Raw genomic sequence first — 19,466 nt, 5'->3', positions numbered from 1 at the left:
GGCAAATTCTACTAATATAAAATTTGTGATATTTATGGCACTGTAAAATTTTTTAAATGTTTCTTAATCCTTCTTTAATTTTTTCCTGCTTTTCATTGCAATTCCTTATTATAAATGTGCAATGGGAATTTCTGTCATTTATCAGATACTGTAACTCTTCACTTAATCACGGGAATACAAGTAAGTTGATGCATAGATTTGAATTATTTCCATGGATTATATTCTATTTACCTAAAGAACACTACACTCTAATGTCTTCATTGGTCTGAACCTCAGCAATGAAGCACCTAGCTATACAGAAAATCAATTTGATCTTTGGTTGCCCCACTACTGATAACCATGTTGTGCCTAATTTCACCTTGTTTAACCCTTCTTCCAGCTCCACTAACCTATCTACACAGGTCAATAAGGAGATATGAGCTGCTTAGGACACTTAGATTTCCTGCCATGGCAATTTCAGAGTCCAGCACTAGAGCACAGTGGCATCAGCAGTGTGCACGGTAGCTATATGTGTATCTTGCATCCTTGTTTTCAGTTAGTGACATTCAGCAGTAATATTTCATCAAAGATTTCATTCAACATGTTACATAATACAAAACCAATGAGACTTGGTGCTTTAACTTCAAAGGGGGATGAAGAAGTGGATGGCCAGCAGTAATGCTTCAGTATATTTGAGAAAAATTACCAGCAGTCAAAATTTATCAAAGTAATGCACAAGATGTGAATGGCAAATACCGATCATCACATTTTGGTGAATCTAAACCATCATACACATGAAACCATCTAGCGCACCATGTTGAGATTAGTATGGCAAAATTACAACACTGTTTTGACATTTGATGAATTACAAATAGCAGCCACATTTTTCATCTGTAATGTGAGTTCACAGATTTAACAGACTGATTAATAAATGTCTCTTTGGTCTTCCGCCAGTAATTCTTGTGCAATAACATTATGAAACCACAGAGGTGTTTCTGATTTATGGTGCACATTGCTTCTGATCAGTTAAAAATAAGCCTACCTGTTGGTGGCTGATTACAATTTCAGCACACAAAAATGATCACATGCAATGCCAATGAATCATTCATCCACTGGTAAAAGTTTTTGCTGTTTTAACACAAAAGAATAAGCTAACAGACATTAGCAATATAAGACCCTCCTCCTCTGCCATCACTCATCATTAATCATCAAATCATTCTTAATCATTAAAGTGGTGCACACTAGGTGTGGATGAAAAGTACAGGGGGTGGGGGTTGCAGTTGCTATTGCAGCCACCATTCTGAAGACTGGTTCGATACAGATGACCACATCAGTCTATCTTGTGTAAGTCTTTTCAGAACTGCTTCTCTACTTAACCTTACATCCATATGAAACTGCTTACTCCATTTGAGGCTTTAACTCCCTCCACAATTTTAACACCCCACCCCAAGATTTCCCTCCATTACCAAATTAACTATGAACTGATGGCTCAGCATATGTCATATCAAACTATTAATTCTTTTAACCAAGTTGTGCCACAGACCTCTCTTCTCCTAATTCTGATTTAGTCTGACCTTCATTTGTGAGACGTCTGTTTAATCTTCAGCACTCTTCTATAGCATCAAACTTCAAAAGTTTCTATTCTTCTCCTGTCAACTGTTTATCATGCGCCATTCACTTCATAGCTGGATGCCTACTAAGTTTGGTGGCATAGCCATCCGCATGGAGGAGTGGAAGAAGAGGGAAGACTTTCAGTAGCTCCCCAAACCTACTCCATTTGGAATCTAAACTACACACTTTTCACACACTGCAGAACACTCGTGCATTTTTACAAACATTTGTCTATGATTCTGCTGCAGAAGTTTTGTGCATTCTGCCAATACCTTGCTGGATGTGATGAAAAATACTGTGGTTCTAGCAATCAGTAGATAACTTACATCTCTTTGGTTGCCATGCTGTTCACAGTAAAATATGGCATTTCTTTCCGCTCACCCAAGGTTTTCAAGTGGATCTGCCATGAAAATAGTAGAGAAACTTGCAGACTAGTGCTAAAATAGAGCCCTGAAACTGTTTTATGCCACTTCTTTGTTCACATCTCTGTCACAGAACAACACCAGTATAACACTCTTGACTGCTGTGTTCATTGCCTATTTTCTGGACACCCTTCTTCTCCCTTGTCAACACAACTTAAACGTACCTATAGTACATCTGGCCTAGAGATATCTCCACTTCCCAGAAGGGTCCCACATTACCTCCTGCAAAACTTAATCACCACAGTAGTATATCTTCTGCCCTAACAGTCTAGATCTGTGGCAGTGTACTGAGATTTTTTAATTTTACAATGAAATGCTAGTGGTGGAATAAAAAGCTATGCTCTACAGTAAGTATGTCCTCCAATGCTTAATTTATGGATTCGGATACATCACCTAGAAATCACACTCAGTTTTTCTGTGTTACAACTGAAGAAAAAAGAAGACCATACAATGCAATGTTTTTTTCGTTAAAAAAGTATAATCCCCTAGATCTGATATCTCAAACATAGCAAGCATGTGGATAAGTGATTTCTTCACAATATCCTCTTTCTCCCACAAATGCAAATTTGTGTAAAGTACACACAATAATTTCTGTCAAGTTTAAAAACTAGGAGAGAAATGCTGGTGTAAGTAAAGTTCTCATGAGTTGTGCATGGACAGCTTAATACATACAGCATTTGCTTGCAAAATGGAAAAGTTCTGGGTCTGAATCCCAGTCTGATACATGCTTTTAATATGCTGTAAAATTTTGTATCAGCTCACACTCCAGTGCCAAGTGACAATCCTTTCTGCAAGCAAAAATACTTATGCTACCACCTTATAAAATGTACCTACACCCTACAGAGTAAACTAAGGGTGTAGACGGTATGAGAGTTGTGCCTAATATTTTGCTGTCAGATAGGCAGGATTCAGATACCTGTGAATACTTGCTGCATTTACATTTTTATTAGTTTTTGCCATTAGCAAAATAACAGAATGGATTGAAAGTAAAATGCTATTGGGAACTTTTTTAACCCACAATCATCTGTCATTTTCAGTTGCAAAGAGAACAGCAGAGAGACAAAAAATAGTTATGAAATTTCACAACAAAAGGCTCTGTGTATACCAATTACTACACAATATACATTACTTGTTCCAGTTTTCTTAAAACTGAGACTGAATTGGCAACACCTGGCTGGGTGGTAATTAGGTGGATGAGTGAGAGGAGTAGTGTGTGGCAGCTGCCTACCCTGTGTCTCAAGAGAGAGGCTTTTTCTCATCAAATGAAAGTGTTTCCTGATACCAAACAGGGCAAAGATTACTTGGTCAGCAAGTCAGGGGAGGGTACTATCCTCCTTCCACTTCAACACAATGAGTTATAGAAAAAAGACTTTCTGCAACAATATTTATGGGAACACAGTTTTGAAAATTCTAACTAAAAACATATCCAATGAAAACTAAATGAACTACAGCCATCTGTTTGATATGCATACCACAACAATGTGTGCCCTCCTTTTACTAACAATCTTACCTAGTATTTGTCCAAAATCAATGTCGAACACAGTAGTCCAGCTACCAAACTTTTAACACTCCACTGTATGCTAGGCATTGTGTAACACCTGGATTCTCATTCGTATCCTCTACAATGACTGCATTTTTTCCAAACGGAAGCCTTACTCAAACATCTGAATATTTTTGTCTATTTCTGTAATACATATTTTTCCAATAATAACAAGAGATTTCCAAATGAATGTTTTACACTGCAGTTGAGTAAAAATTTATTTTGCAAACTACGCCGTTTCTTCACAATATGTTTTCTGTCATAAATGTTTATCCAGAATGGTGTACAAGAGGGCTTCTGTGAAGGAAAATTTCACTTTGGAAACACTCCCCACTCCCCCCCCCCCCCCCCCCCCGCCCCTCTCACCCCTGCTGTAGCTAAGCCATGTCTTCACAATATACGGAATGCTAGTGCCGCAAGTTTCACAGGAGAGCATCTGTGAAGTTTGGAAGGTAAGAGATGATGTACTGGTGGAAATAAAGGTGTAAGGATAGGTCTTCAGTCATGCTTGGGTAGTTTAGTTGGTAAGGCACTTGCCCGCGAAAAAGCACAGGTTCTGAGTTTGAGTCTCGGTCCAGCACAAATTTTCATGTGTAACAAACAGCTGACTTTGATCAAGATTCACAAAATGTGAATTCATTTCATAATATTTGTCTGTTCCTTCAGACATACATTTATGTCTAAAAGACATTGTAATGTGAAGATACAGACTCTGTATCAAGAAACGTTCATCATCAGTACATAACAATAGTTTATTGTTATGTATGTCACATTTGCATTCTATTTTTCCTGCATGTATTGCAAAAATCACTCATGCACAGTTTTCACAATAATGCAACAACAGCCAATACTGATAAATGCGTTTTTATCATCTCACACAATAGACAAAGACATTTTGCTTTCGGTCTTGATGTCAATTGAAAAGCATCCAGAAGGGAGCATTTATTTATCAATTAATGCTTTCCATACAATGAAAGTTACTACATTAAATTACCATGCACTTCAGCTTGAACAAAACAAAATTTACAACCTTTGTGTGCTACTTATTTATGAATTGTCATTTCATAATTAATTAAAAGATTTCATTTAAATTAAATTAAAAATAGCAATGCAAGATAAAAAAACTAATGATCTCTCCATGTTCTATTTACAGTCAGCTTGTGAATTGAATATAAGCATGTGCCAACATACATTCCAACTTCTTACAAGGGCATATACATATGTACAGATGAACTTGCCTTTAAGCCCAGTATAAAAAAGGTTCATCTAAAGTATGGTTATTGTGATTATCTGCATATATTGGAACTTTTAAAATAATCCCAGTTCATAATGGAAGAAGCACCTTAGCAACTTTTATTATTACGCAAATTGAGTATAAGCTAATAGCACATATCTCAACTGCATTAGAATAGAGAAAGGGGAATATGCAAAGCACGAAACACATTAATATCTCCACTGGTACTGAAATAAATAATCCACTTATGTCTACTGTAATGCTGTGGCCCATGTTTAAAAAAATCCAATGAAAAGAAATCTCATTTTGCTATGAGAATGGATTCTTCAATTTACATATGTTTCTTAAAAAATTAACATTGTTGCTTTATTGTTGTTCTGGTGACAGAGTGCCTACCAATGACAATTTTTATTTTTCAGAAGAATTTGTATTCGAGAAAATACACTTAAATCGTTTATAAGCATATTTTATTTTGCAGTGCCTCCCGACATCTCATACAGTTATCACAACGAAAGAAACATGAAGTTACTCATTCTTTAAAAGTAGCATAGACAATTGCCAAAACCGTAAATCTATGCATTATTACACAGATACATCAATTTCCAGTTGTCAACATTAATTCAACAAAGGGACATGACAACTAACTTGTGTAAGGAACACAGTTGTTTATAGGCTCGCAATGCTCAGCTCTTTACAGTTCATGAACTGGTGAAAAATACAGTACAATAATTTTTTGGGAAGTACTGGCACATCTCTGTTAATACCAGTAGATGTAAGTGGTTATGGTACTTCTCTTAAATCCAATGTAAAATTTTTATGAGTGATACCGTCAAAGAAAGACAGTACTGCAAATTGCAAATACACTGGTTTTTTAATGAAGGCAAACACTGTTTTAATCTAATTTATATTTTCTGTTTGCTCACTATACAGAATTAAAAAAATAAATAAAAGCCTGGGCATCTGTGGAGGACATAACTGGGTGCTCCACAATACAACATAGATCAGACACAAGCTGAATCTCCAAAAAATGACAATTTTCTACAATAAACATTTTACTGCCTATCTTACTGTTACTGCATGCTAGACACCTTCATTTTCAAATTAGTCTCTCTCTCTCTCTCTCTCTCTCTCTCTCTCTCTCTCTCTCTCTCTCTCTCTCTCTCTCTCTCTCTTACTCTCTTACACCCCCCCCCCCCCCAAATTCACATCCCCCTTTGATGACATATCACTTCTACCATTTCTTCCATTTTTGCAATGTTTCAAAAATGCGTAATTTGGGACATCATGAAGTTCTCTCATTAGATTTTTTTTTAACTTTGCTTTGCTTATTCCATGTATTTTTTGGAAAGAGGAATAAATTATGTTTTGGCCATCACAGTGAGTGAACATAATATGTATGACCCAACAACAATACAATGTTTTCCTATATAACTGCATACCAATATGAGTGAGTATGTTGCTGTGTTGGTGCGATACCACAATAATATTCCCTCAAAGTTTTTTGTACAGCACTGTGTTTTTCCTGCACACAGCTTCTCATGAAGAAATTAAAAATATGGAGTATTATTTATTCATTTACCATATGGCCACAGCGTACAAAAAAAGGTGTACAATGATTTTTTTTGGTAGGTATTGCAGCAGTACATGTGCTTTCTTTGGACACAGAGACCATTCCAACCCTTTGTGATAACCTTAACTTCAGTCCAAATTGCTGATATTCAAACATGAAACAAAAGCTATAATGATGTTTTTTCTAGAAGTTTTCATCAGTGTTTGCATTCTCAAACTTCTCATGGATGATGACTGATCTTTTCTTTTATCAGCAACTAAGTGACAGATTTTGTAATGATGTGATTCATTTAAGCTCAGTTCATCTTAACTGTACAACACCAAACAATATTGACATCCTAGCAATCTGAGACCATTAGTCAATGCTGTCTACAGATCTCTACACTAATAGACTTCAAGTGGTGATCATCCACTGATGTAGAAAGTCAACAATGACAGAAGTCTTGTTCAAACAACGGGTGCCCTCTTTAAAACATTTCATCACACTTAACACAGTGTACAGATTCTGCAATCCTTTTTGTATGCTTTTAAAACAAGTTAAGTGTGTCCATAAGCTTTTACCACAATATTGAGTAACATTTCACACACGTATACTTTTCATCTAACTTCTTTTTTACTTTGCATGTGTATTTATGTCAATGGTTACAGCTCTAAAAGAAATGTACACACAGTGACATACAGTGAATAGAAACTGCAGTCAAAACTTATCACTGGAATCACTAGATATAATTAGTGACATCATTGTAGTAGGTACAAAATTTCAAAAACTTCAGTAATTCCTCAGTTCTCTTTAAATTTCAAATAAATCTAAAGTTACATTTTAGTCCCAACAGTTTTCAGTAAATCATGTTTTACTTTTACATGCACTACAGTGAAAATTCACAGCAGAGTAATTCTTACACAACTCAATTGGCTAACTACAGACTTCTGGTAAACCTTGCGGGATGTAAGGTCGTGGTCCATGAAACTCTTCAGCTCCTAACGTTTCGTCCAGTGCTTCGCTGGACATCTTCAGAGGGGTGTTTCTCCTCCGGTGAGTCTTGCAGTCGGCAAGACTCACCGGAGGAGAAACACCCCTCTGAAGATGTCCAGCGAAGCACTGGACGAAACGTTAGGAGCTGAAGAGTTTCATGGACCACGACCTTACATCCCCCAAGGTTTACCAGAAGATATGTCATCCGGTCGTGAAAGCCTTCATACTATAACTACAGACTGCCAGTAGCAGTGTGGGATGTAATATGTATCCTTGTTTCTTGTTCACTTTTTTTTTTTTTTTTTTTTTTTTTTTTTTTTTTTTTTTTTTTTTTTGGGGGGGGGGGGGGGGGTCATCATCAGTCTTATGACTGGTTTGATGTGACCCCTCACAAATTCCTTGACAACCACTACATCTCAGAGTAGCACTTGCAACCTATGTCCTCAGTTATTTGCTTGATGTATTCCTATCTCAGCCTTCCTCTACAGTTTTACCCTCTGTAGCTCCCTCTAGTAGCACAGAAGTTATTCCTTGATGTCTTAACGGATGTCCTATCCTCCTGTCCCTTCTTCTTATCAGTGTTTTCCACATACTCCTTTCCTCTCCGATTCTGTGCAGAATCTCCTCATTCCTTACCTTATCAGTCCACCAGATACATATTACTGCACTTTTTTTTTTTTAGCTGAGCTTGTATTACAGAATTTTCAGTGCAAAAATAAGAAAAAACATCAATATCTTGCACTGTTGTCAACCAGAAAAACAAAAGCATTTCATATCAGCACAAAAAGAAATTAATAATTAATGATAAAAGTAATTTTTAACTGTGTAATGAAAATGCAAAATTGAACAAGTAAAACTTGATTTTTAATGACCAAACACATCACCTAGCCTTAAATTTAACTGATATCGAGCTTCAGCATATTAATAAATGTTATTAACAATCAATGGTTAAAAAAGAATTTAACTTACTTATACTAAATATATTTATGAGATTATACAAACATCAATAACAAAAATGTCCAGTACTCTACCAGAACCCTACAGCAAATTTAACTATAAATGTGATATCGCCTGAGTGATTATATAACCACATAAATAACTCAAAATTGTTCATTTTAAACACAAAATAAATGAACAAGTAAATGAATAAATATTCATGAGAATGTATTAGTGGTAAAAATACCAACACGCACACACACTCACAAAAGTAAAATTATAAAAAACAGAAACTAAAGGCAATGTTCATGCTTTCTAAGCAAAATTTACGGAACACAAAGCTACTCCACTATAACTAAACCATTCATTCTGAAATAAATCACTTCAAGATTCCTAGACACTTATCAAAAATACTGTGGAAAAAAAAGAAACAAACACAAAGATGCAGGTGTTAGATATGTACACAAGTAGGGTTTTGTTAACAACTGTGGCTACTGAGACAAGACCAGGCAGGAGTGTGCATTAACCTTTGTTTCCCACTGAACAGAGTGAAGAAAATCAAAACAAGTTCACAATAAAGAAGCCACAAGATGACCTCCAGCATAGAAACATGTTCAGTTTTCATACCCATTGTTTAAAGTTCAGAGAAATATAAGAATAAGCCTCCTGGTCTTTAATAAACTTATGACATATTACTGTGTTTCTAAAATGTCTGTAAGCAAGAATTTTGAAGGTGATAATGAACTGATGTTTACCTCTTATAAGATCAGTGACAACATTAGTGGGAAAAGTCTGTATTTTCAAATTTGGAGCTGATTGTATGAGAACGGTTAAGTGTGGTTGAACTTCCACACCAGAAGCACACTGACATGCCATTAGTTTCTCTTCTGCTCACTGCACAGAAACCAACACTCTCCAATGGTAATACATACTTATAACCAAATAAGTAACAAACTATTTTTTCCAGTGGAGACAAAATTATAGCAGTAAAAAAAAGCACACAACTAGGTGAAAGTATTAGGTGTATCTGGTGATTCTATAATTTTAATAAGAAAAACTCAATGAGAAAAACCCAAAATTGCACAAGAAACTTACCATTCTTTTGTATAAAAAGTTTCCCTGTGCACCCGGCAATTCAGAGTCCCAATGCATATAGAGAAGGTACAGTGCAGTCAGAAGGTGCAATTGTTTAGAAAATTAAAGTAATTAAAGAGAGAGGGCACAGGAGGGTGTGAGAAGATGAAAAAGTCACTTCCGGAAAGAGTAATAGAGACAAATTGAAAATACTACCAGTCAACTCTGACAATTCAATTTTAAAGGCATATAAAATTCAATGGTAAGAGTAAAGAAGGATTAGGGACCAACACCAATATTTAAATTCTCTCATGTGCATTTCTCAGTAAACTCTACTAAGGGGTAGATATGCAGCAAGATATAATAACTTGTGAATTTAAAAAACATAACAGCAAGCTCTTATTACAAAAGACTGATCAAATGACACTTATAAGCAGTAATGTACCACAAGATAAAGAAAACAAGTTCAAAATACACGAATGAATGACAGAAATCAAAGTAATAGAGCAAATTATTTGTAACTTGATAAAATTTTGCTTAAAGAACAGTTTTTCTCAAGGGGTCAAGTGGTATTTGGGAGTTGCATTAATAGTCTGGAAAATTATATTTAAAGATATTTATCACTATTACTATTTCATTATTACTCTTATTTTCAAGAATGTGACAGTCATTTCACTGTAAACAGTCATTTTCCCAAATTTTCTGTTAATAGAATGAACAATACAAAATTCTGAAAAATTACAATAAATGTATACCATATGCAAAAAGATGATTTAATATCTCTAAATGGGATTATGGCCATGTAACTAAGCCAGCCAACACCATTTCCATATATCTGAGTACCATTTTAAATACACGTTAGCATATTAGGTAAAATCACTATAATCTGTAACTTCAGATTTTTTAAATTACGCAAGTGTAAGGGCATGAAAATGACTGTCTAAGCGTTAATGAAAACTTAAGACAACTGACAGAGTCTATTTAATATAAATGTGTAGGAGAAATAATAGATTTCACCCTTTAGTCTGGTGCCATGAAACCAATTGAGATGTATATATAAAAACTACAAACAAAATATCTAAAAAGAACAATTGTAATAAGACAAAAATAACTGGAACTCATTTAACCTGTGCAGGCCAACTACCAAACACACATCTACAAACATATTACAAATGAAGTCTTGATTCTTACCATCTGTCAGAATTCCAAAATGAACAATCACAAAGAATGAAGGAAAATATGTGGGTAAATATTTTATACTGAGCATGGTAAATCACATTTATTATATAAAAATAACAAAGATAATGTCAATGTAACTGATTTTGCAATACAGTACTTAAAATTATAATTAACAGCACTGTTCCCCTTGGAATTTTTTTTTTTTTCATTTAGCGTATATGGAAAAAGAACACTGAATGTAAAGAAAAATTAAATGAAAATGAGTATTATTCAAATGCTCTAAATATAATTAAAATATGAATTCGGAATGTTTGTCTCTTTGTCAGTTATTTTCAAAGCTAACCAATTCAAAAGCTGGAATCATAAAGAGAAGAAATATTTATGACAATCAATGGAATGAACTACATGAACATTTTGTTACCAAACCCTTTAAAATATGCTCATGTCTGCACGCTCATGGATAGTTATGAGAGCAACAAAGTAAGCACCAACAAATTTCTTTTGATCTATGCAAAATCATATAAATGAATGACATTTTAAAAATCCAAACTAATGAAAAGATAAGGCTTCACATTAAAAAGTTTTATATATTTATGCAGTATACCAAGGTTTAAAGACTATGGAATTCACTACATACTATGTGCGTATTTAAAATTATTGCTCTAATTAAAACTCTCATAACAAATCCTCAGGTCATCATTTCCTAAAAGGACACATCATCATCTGTACAAAACTTCATTTTCATAGCTTCACTGAAATGAATCACATGCTGTATGTGCCGTCAGATAAAACAATAAAATACAAGTATAAACCCCCTTTAATATGAATTACTGGAGAAAAAAATACCCAGTAGCCTAACTTAAAATATCACTAATATGTAATTTTTGTGTTATAATTCCATATGATAAATACATAGAATGTTTCTGTGTATTTGTCATGACATCTCCTCCTTATCCTGAAACCCATCCCATAAATCGAAAGAGTGAAAAAGTAGGAAAAGAAATGTATGGTGGTCCTTTTATCTGGTGCAAAAAAGTGAAGGAAAGTTCTTTCTGAACTGGACACTGAATGAAAGATTATTTATAGAGAATGAAGTAATCCAACTAGTTTACTTAAACTAACAAAAATGATAAAAGTGTGGTAAATACATAATACAGGTATTATATTTGTCAGTTAGGAGTGATACTTAAAATTTGCGCTCTCTCTCTCTCTCTCTCTCTCACACACACACACACACACACATATATATATATATATATATATATATATATATATATATATATATATATATATATATATATACACACACACACACACACAAAACCGTATCTGCCTGAACACATTCTTGTAATTGTCTACTCGTGTTCATTCCAGATTCTTTTCAGGAATTAAGTTCTTATAATTTTTCATAATTCAGGTTTTCAAATCTCCGACTTTCAGCTCAAAATTTCTGAACTGCTGCAAACTAGTTGCCCTGTATTTCAATCAGCTCAGATAGCTCTATTTACCATCACAATTGATGCATTTTGGCTGTTAAAGAGTTATTTTACTGTGTAATGGCCTAAATACTTCACTGAGAGGTAAGAAAAAATGTTGCTTTAAAAGCACAAATTACTCTACCAGGGATAATAACCCATTCACTTAAACTGCAGCAAACTCTTTCCTGCATTAAGACAAGTGTCATTCCAATTTATTTATTTCTTTATCATACTGGCCACTTTGAAAAAATTTCTGCTGCATTTAATACTTTTCTTTCCTTTTTCTGTAATTACCCAGTTGAAAATTTGCTATACAAAACTATCAGTGATAAGTCTGCCACACTATTAAAATGACAGTGATATACAATGGATATCTCAGTGCCAGTCCAGTTATAGTTTTATAAAGGCTTCAGATCGAAGAAAATCTTACTTCAGTTAACTTCCTTGATACTGCAAAATTTAATCTGCATTCACACATAAATTGCTCCCACTTTTACTTTGAATGTTTTGAATTAAAAATGAAGAATTATAAGTTTTTGAATTCAATGAACACAGAATCTAAAGTTATTACAAAGTCTGGATATGCTATTCCTCTTTTATTATTGAGTTGAATGGACTTTTCCATGATACATATTTTACAGAGACATAGCATCAGAATCCACAGAACTGAAGATTATCTGCACACCATTGCATTCATACAGCTTTAATACAAAATATACTAATAATTTTCACTTAAATGTAAACAGATAATGTAATTAACACAGATAAAAAAGAAAGCATACTGCTACTTTAAATACTTTAGAATTCGTATCAGCTAGTGTTGTAATGGTAACTACAGAGAACACACAGCACAAATACATACCTTCTTCAAGCCCTTCATCTCCATCAGACATGAGTTCATCATCTGAACAAATATTCAGCACATTCACAAGCATCTCTGTGACTGCAACAAATACGATGGACACGTGGTGAGTGACTGAAGCTGTAACCTCACACTTACTTTTCCTGGTAGCAACCACAATATTAAGATCTAGCTTACAAATCATTATCAACCAATAGACAAGAAAACATTCATCTGCAAAATAGATAACCAAACCAGTCTAGCCATCATTGATTTTTTTTTATTTCCAGAATGAAATTTTCACTCTACAGTCAAATGTGCACTGATATGAAACTTTGTTGCAGATTAAAATTGTGTACTGGACCGAGACACAAACTTTTGCTTGCATGTGCTCTACTAACTGAGCTATCGAAGCACGACTCATGACCCATCCTCACTGTTTTACTTCAGGCATTAGCTCATGTCCTACCTTCCAAACTCCACAGAAACTCTCCTGCAAAACCTTGCTCCTGGAAGAAAGGATATTGCTGAGTGAAAATTTCATTCTGGAAACATTCCTTAGGCTGGGGCTAAGCCCTGTCTCTGCAATATCTTTCTTAAAGGAGTGCTAGTCTTACAAGGTTCACAAGAGAGCTTCCGTAAAGTTGGAAGGTAAGAAACAAGGTACTGTCAGAAGTAAAGCTGTGAGGATGGGTCTTGAATCAACCTTGGGGAGTTCAATTGGTAGAACATTTGCCTGGTAAAGGCAAATGTCACTAGTTCAAGTCTCGATCTGGCACACAGTTTTGATCTGCCAGGAAGTTCCTTTACTGTGAGTGTAAGGTACTAATGAAATAAGAGAAAGTCAGTTATTATAACAGCAGTTTCATGTGAAATTTAAACTTAATTGAGATAACAAGAACAGCTGTGGTTTAAACGAGAGAAACACTATATGTATTTAATACCATAAATATTTGTAACTTTGTAACTGTTAGCTGATATTAACAACTTATGATGCCGATTAAACCTGATTTAAGTTTATGAGAATGCTAAAATAACTTCTAATTTTAAATAAAAACAGATGCTGTAAAATAACAAATACTCCTTGCAGACTAATAAATAATAAAAATGAATTATGGTTAAAGGTGGTCAGGAGACAGAAAGAGAACACACAGTGAACAGATGAAAAAATAGTGTGTGTGTGGGGGGGAACAACAACAAATAAGAAATGGAAATGGGCACATGGTCCTTAGCTGGCCCATCTGAGAAGAAAAAAAAAAGCAAAAGGTATCCAAAGGTGAATTGGTACATATAAAGGAAATGAATTACCTTTTTCTCCTACAAATGGCAGTGACCATGTGAAAACGTCCATGAAGTTTGGCAACCAGTATGGATGTGGTGAACAATTGAACTGCCTGATGTTCATCACATTGTTTTCATATTTCAAGACAGCAGCCTACAACATATGTTCATAAAAACCACTAAGAATAAGCCATTATTTGTTTTCAGTAACAACACTGGTTTTGTACAGTTAAACAGAAGAGAGCATTTCATAATACTTTTATTCCCTTACATTAAAAATTAAAGAACAGCGATATTTTACTTTAGATATCCTAGATTGATGCATACACGAATTCCTGAATGCTTCAGAATGAAAAAAAAAATTGTAATGAGATGGTAGCTACATAACACAAAATTGAGAGAGGGTTTCTCTTATCATTCATCTGTTATTTCTGCTCAGTAGGCAGCTTTGAAATTATTTAATCTAGAGATTTACACACATTGTAATGACTGAATCAAGAAGGGGATGCCAAAAAATAAAAAAAAGTCATCCAGATATGAATATTAGCAGTGAGCCTTGTCAATCAGATTGAGATAGGCAGTGCTAGTCCCTTTTTCCAGTTCCGTATGCGCTCATGCACGTTAAGAAACTGCTGAGGTCATGCTCACTTACTGCAAATTGGATTCCGAAGATGATGCAGTCATGCGCTACTTTAAGGAAACAGGCCCAAATGCAGTATACAGACACCACCAATCAGCAAGCAGTAAAATTCAGCCCCATCATACACTGAAACTAGCATTTTGGGTGATTACCAGGCAACAGCAGGGACTGTCTGAGTAAGAATAATTATACTCAGTTACACTTGTACACTAAAAGGGACTACAAAACTTGCCTGTGGGTACCTGTGGAATGTGGTTAGTGGTTTCCTTCACACGTTTGCCTACAAGTACTTAATATCTGCTTGTCACTTCCATTATGATGTGTACTTAACCTAAGGGTTCAATTAGAGCACTGGCAACTGACTCCTTTCCTGGTTCATGGTATGAAATACAATTCAATAAAATTTGAACCCTATTTCTAATAGGGTGTTAGGCTGGTGTGGCCATTTGTACTGGTAACTAGTTGGAACATCCAGTAACTGCTTGAAGTTACAATGCTCATCTATGTTTTACACTTCTTAAATGGGTCTCAGGACTCAACTTATAATCCGGTGCCTGTGCTTTTAGGCACGTTCATGTGAATGCACAAAAATGACAATTACAGACCAAAAGCCAAGCCAGAATCTCATTATGGGCACCAAATGTACCTCCTTCCTCTGACATCAGAGTCATTTTTTGCTGTCTCTAACCACAGAGAACCAGAAAATTTCAGTTTGACACCTGTCACATTTCAACCCCACACGTAGCAGCTCACATGCAAGAGACAGATGACCTAAAATACCATGTCTCCTCCCACCTGATTACAAGATTCAAAGCAAGTAGAGTGCAACCCACATGGGGTTCCAACATATGAACTGGTATCAGATGTGGGGTCAAGGCTTTGATAGCTAGGTGAGTACCTTAACCAAGAACTAATGTGTCAGAGTAAAAAAGATACGATTTTCTCGGAGAGACAACTTGTCAGCAGGATATGCATGTAGAAAGAACTAAGTTCCACTGTTATGCCTTCACAAGACGCAACACAGCACTGACAACTTGATTAAGAAACATGGTAAGTGAATCATAATACAGCATACAAATGAGGTGCATGATTCTGAGAAAGAATGAAAAATCCCTAATATGAATCTAGAAGGAAGTGACGCCCCCACCCAGAAAATAATCTTATCTGATGCATATAAGCTAATTCCCAGAGCTTTTGATGGGAATAAAGGTGAACTGAAGAGTGTCCACATGGAATTTTAATTTAGCTTTTGAACTAACACTAAGCCATAATTATAGCACACTATTAAAATTTCTTAAAAGTAAGATTGTAGGAAACCACAAAGTAATCTACTCACACACGATTTCACTGCATCTTGAGCAGGTGTGAAGGGAATTGGACTGGAGAACTACGAGTCGAAATGGACTTTGGATTACCATGCATGACCATTATTCTCTAGCAGACACAGCAGAGCTTAAGCACGACCGAATGGACAAGGGGCATTGACACCACACAACAGTAATTCCAAAAAAGCATTCGGGAGGGAGGAGGGAGAGGCGGGGGGGGGGGGGGGGGGGGGGGGGGGGAATGAGGGGAGCAGGCATTCCAGAAGCTAATCTCTAATTGGGAAGCAAGCACCACCAATAATCATACAGGGAATCCACGATGAGAAGATTAAAACAGTTGTGACAGTAAGAGGAGAGGATTTTATAATAGCTCAAGTGATAGCTGTGACATTAACAGAAGCAGTCCCAACAGACTATTGTAAGGAAAAGTTCATGAATCCACCCACCTAAAAGGTCAGTGTCAAACATAAGAGAGGAGAATATCACAAAAGGAATTGCACTAGGAGAGGTACATCAGGAAAATAAATGCCATGCTGCTAAATTGTAGGAGACCAGAGAAACGAACAGTCTTCATTCACAGTCAAGGACAGATGAAATATTATGCAGCAGTCACCACAGAGAAACTGGAAGCATATGACTGATGATGTGTCATCAATGCAATCTTCAAGGACATTCAGAACCATGTGATATGGCGAGACCTCTGACACATTATATCTGTAAAGAACAAGGAGACCTAGCCCAACATTATAATGCATTAATGCATGCACTTGTTGTCTAGGGATAGCATCTTCAATTAGTAAACAAAATTCCCTTGGTCTCACGTTCAAACCCCAACACTGCTTAAATTTTGAATAAAAATCATCAGCAACAGCAGCGAAAGACTTCTGGCATAAGAAGTCATCCTTATTCAACCAACAGGCTTGTCAAAGAGGGCAGAGGAGTGGCTAGAGGTTCAAGGCACTCTCTCAACCTTAGGCTGGGAAACTGCTCCTGAAGGTGGAAGAATGAGCAATGATTAATGGCATGATGATGCAGAAGGTAATTGAAACTACTGCATTAAAGACACATAATATGTATCCATAAGACATTTGACCTATAAATGAGAAAGTGTTATGATGATCTCTCCTTTGGAAAAAGATCCCACACTAACCCTCATTATGATCCAAGGGAGAGAAGTGCCAAGTGGGAGGCGGTCATGAGAAAAAGATAGCACAACAAATGAAAGAATAACGTTCTATGAACTGGTGCATGGAATGTCAGAAATTTGATCATCATAGGAAAGCTATAAAATCAAAAAATGTTAATGCAAAGGCTCAATTTAGATATCGTGAGTGTCAGTCAAGTGAAATGCAAAGAAGACAAGGATATCTGGTCAGACAGGTATAGGGAAATATCAACAGTAGTAACATAAAATGGTATAACAGGAGTAGGATTTGTGTTGAGTAGGAAGGTAGGCCAGAGAGTGAGTTACTGTGGATAGGTCAGTGATAGATTTGTTCCCATCAGAACTGACAGCAAACTAACACCAACAAAAATACTTCAGGTATACAGGGTGACACTGCAAGCAGAAGATGAAGAGATGGGAAAAGTATATGAGGATACTGAGCGAGTAATTCAGTATGTAAATGGAGATGAAAATTTAATAGTCATGCGGAACTGGAATGCAGTTGCAGGGAGAAAAGTAGAAGAAAGAATTACAGGGGAATATGGGCTTGGTATGAGAAATGGCAGAGGAGGAAGACTAACAGAGTTCTACAATAAATTGCAGCAAGTAATGGCAAATACTCTGTTCAAGAATCACAAGAGGAGAAAGTATACATGGAAAAGAACGGGAGACGAGAAGATTTCAGTTGGATTACATCATGGTCAGGTAAATATTTTGGAATCATTTACTGGATTGTAAGGCAGACCCAGGAGCTGATATGGTCTCTTATCATAATTTTGTTGTGGTAAAGGTTAGGCTGCAGTTTAAAAGATTAGTAAGGAAGAATCAATGCACAAAGAGGTGGGATATGGAAGACTAAGGGCTGAAGAGACATGCTTGAAGTTCTCTGAGGCTATAGATACTGTATAAGGAATAGCTCAATACACAGTTCAGTTGAGGAGATGTGGATATCTCTGAAAGGGAAATCACAGAAGTTATAAAGAAAAACAGAGGTACAAAGTAAGTAACTGCAAAGACACCATGGATAAAAGAAGAAAGATTTCAGCTGCTTATTGAAAGAAAGAGGTTCAAAAATGTTCAGAAAAATTCAGGAATGCAAAAATACAAGTCACTTAAGAATGAAATAACTTAGTTCAGGGAAGCTGAGACAAAATGGCTACATGAAAAATGTGAAGAAATCGAGAAAGAAATAAGATTCTGGGAAAGAACTGACTTGGCATACAGGAAAGTCAAAACAAACTTCGGTGGAAGTTTAATTTCCAGAACCAATGCTGCTGAACTAAGACCTGTCAATTCATTATGGGGAAATGCCTTCAGAAGCACATAATAATTAATTAATATTAAATTTTAGTGACATAATATCAAGTTTTATTTATGTATAATCTGGTCCATACTTAATTGTCCTCAAATACTGAACAGATGTTTTGATGATTTTATGCTGACTACTGAAACTAATATCTTCAGATGTCCAAGCAGATACCCACCAGGAAGTACAAAAAGATTTACTGCTCAAAGTTGTAAATTGTTATTGGGGAGGGTGCTAGAATTGTATGTCACAATAATCTTTAGCCATAGTTATTAGTATTAGCCATTACGAGAAAAAACTAAAATTTCTTGCACGATTATCGCTCACTGCAATACTTACTGATTATTGAGGAAGATGGGAAGACTACCTAGGGTTTGTCAACAAGTGGCCATGCAATTCTTAACAATTTTGTATGGAAGACTAACTTCACAAGGCATCTTGAGACAATAATATGTAGTACCATGGAGGATAAAAAGACCATGTAGAGGAGAGTACTTTTAACTGCAGTTTCAGAACTGTTGTATCTACTATGGAATAAAAAGCATCAAAATAAGATGCAAAGTGATTGTGTTCATTGTCTCAACAAGTTACAGTTCCCAAAAAGTTTAAAAGTTTGCAAGGTTTCTTTGTGACAGGTAAAAATTTTAAAGTTACTTTAAATTTAAAACAACAGATATCACACTGATTGTAAAATGCCAATCCAGTGGGGAAAAAAGGCAAGGAAAAAAAGAAAGAAAATGGGGGCAATGCTGGAACATGTAGTAATTATGGTTCACAATTAATTCATATTTACCTGTTTTATGGCTATTGACCACATAGTGTGCTAATTCTTTCACAAGGCTATGCTGAAAAGTAGTGCTTCCGAATTCTTTATCCTGTTCTTAATATCAGTTGATGTATTACATATCATGCA

General features: G+C 35.5%; 1 protein-coding gene across 5 annotated transcripts in view; it reads right to left on the bottom strand.

Annotated features, from left to right (window-relative positions):
• LOC124595846 (serine/threonine-protein phosphatase 2B catalytic subunit 2-like) overlaps positions 1-19,466 on the bottom strand; it is a 773,882-nt gene that overhangs the window by 30,353 nt on the left and 724,063 nt on the right. For 2 of the 5 annotated variants that reach the window (XM_047134749.1, XM_047134751.1), the window contains exons 9-11: positions 14,145-14,271; positions 12,858-12,938; positions 10,530-10,532 (exon numbers count right to left, since the gene is read on the bottom strand). In XM_047134749.1, coding sequence (XP_046990705.1) covers positions 10,530-10,532; positions 12,858-12,938; positions 14,145-14,271 — 211 coding nt within the window. Of the gene's footprint in view, positions 1-9,359; positions 9,384-10,529; positions 10,533-12,857; positions 12,939-14,144; positions 14,272-19,466 lie in introns of all 5 variants that reach the window. The other 3 variants (XM_047134750.1, XM_047134752.1, XM_047134748.1) reach the window with 2 other exon arrangements.

The sequence above is a fragment of the Schistocerca americana genome, chromosome 2 (genome assembly GCF_021461395.2).
Source record: "Schistocerca americana isolate TAMUIC-IGC-003095 chromosome 2, iqSchAmer2.1, whole genome shotgun sequence".
NCBI classification, from domain to species: Eukaryota; Metazoa; Arthropoda; class Insecta; order Orthoptera; family Acrididae; genus Schistocerca; species Schistocerca americana.
This window is presented reverse-complemented; position numbering and strand designations above follow the sequence as displayed.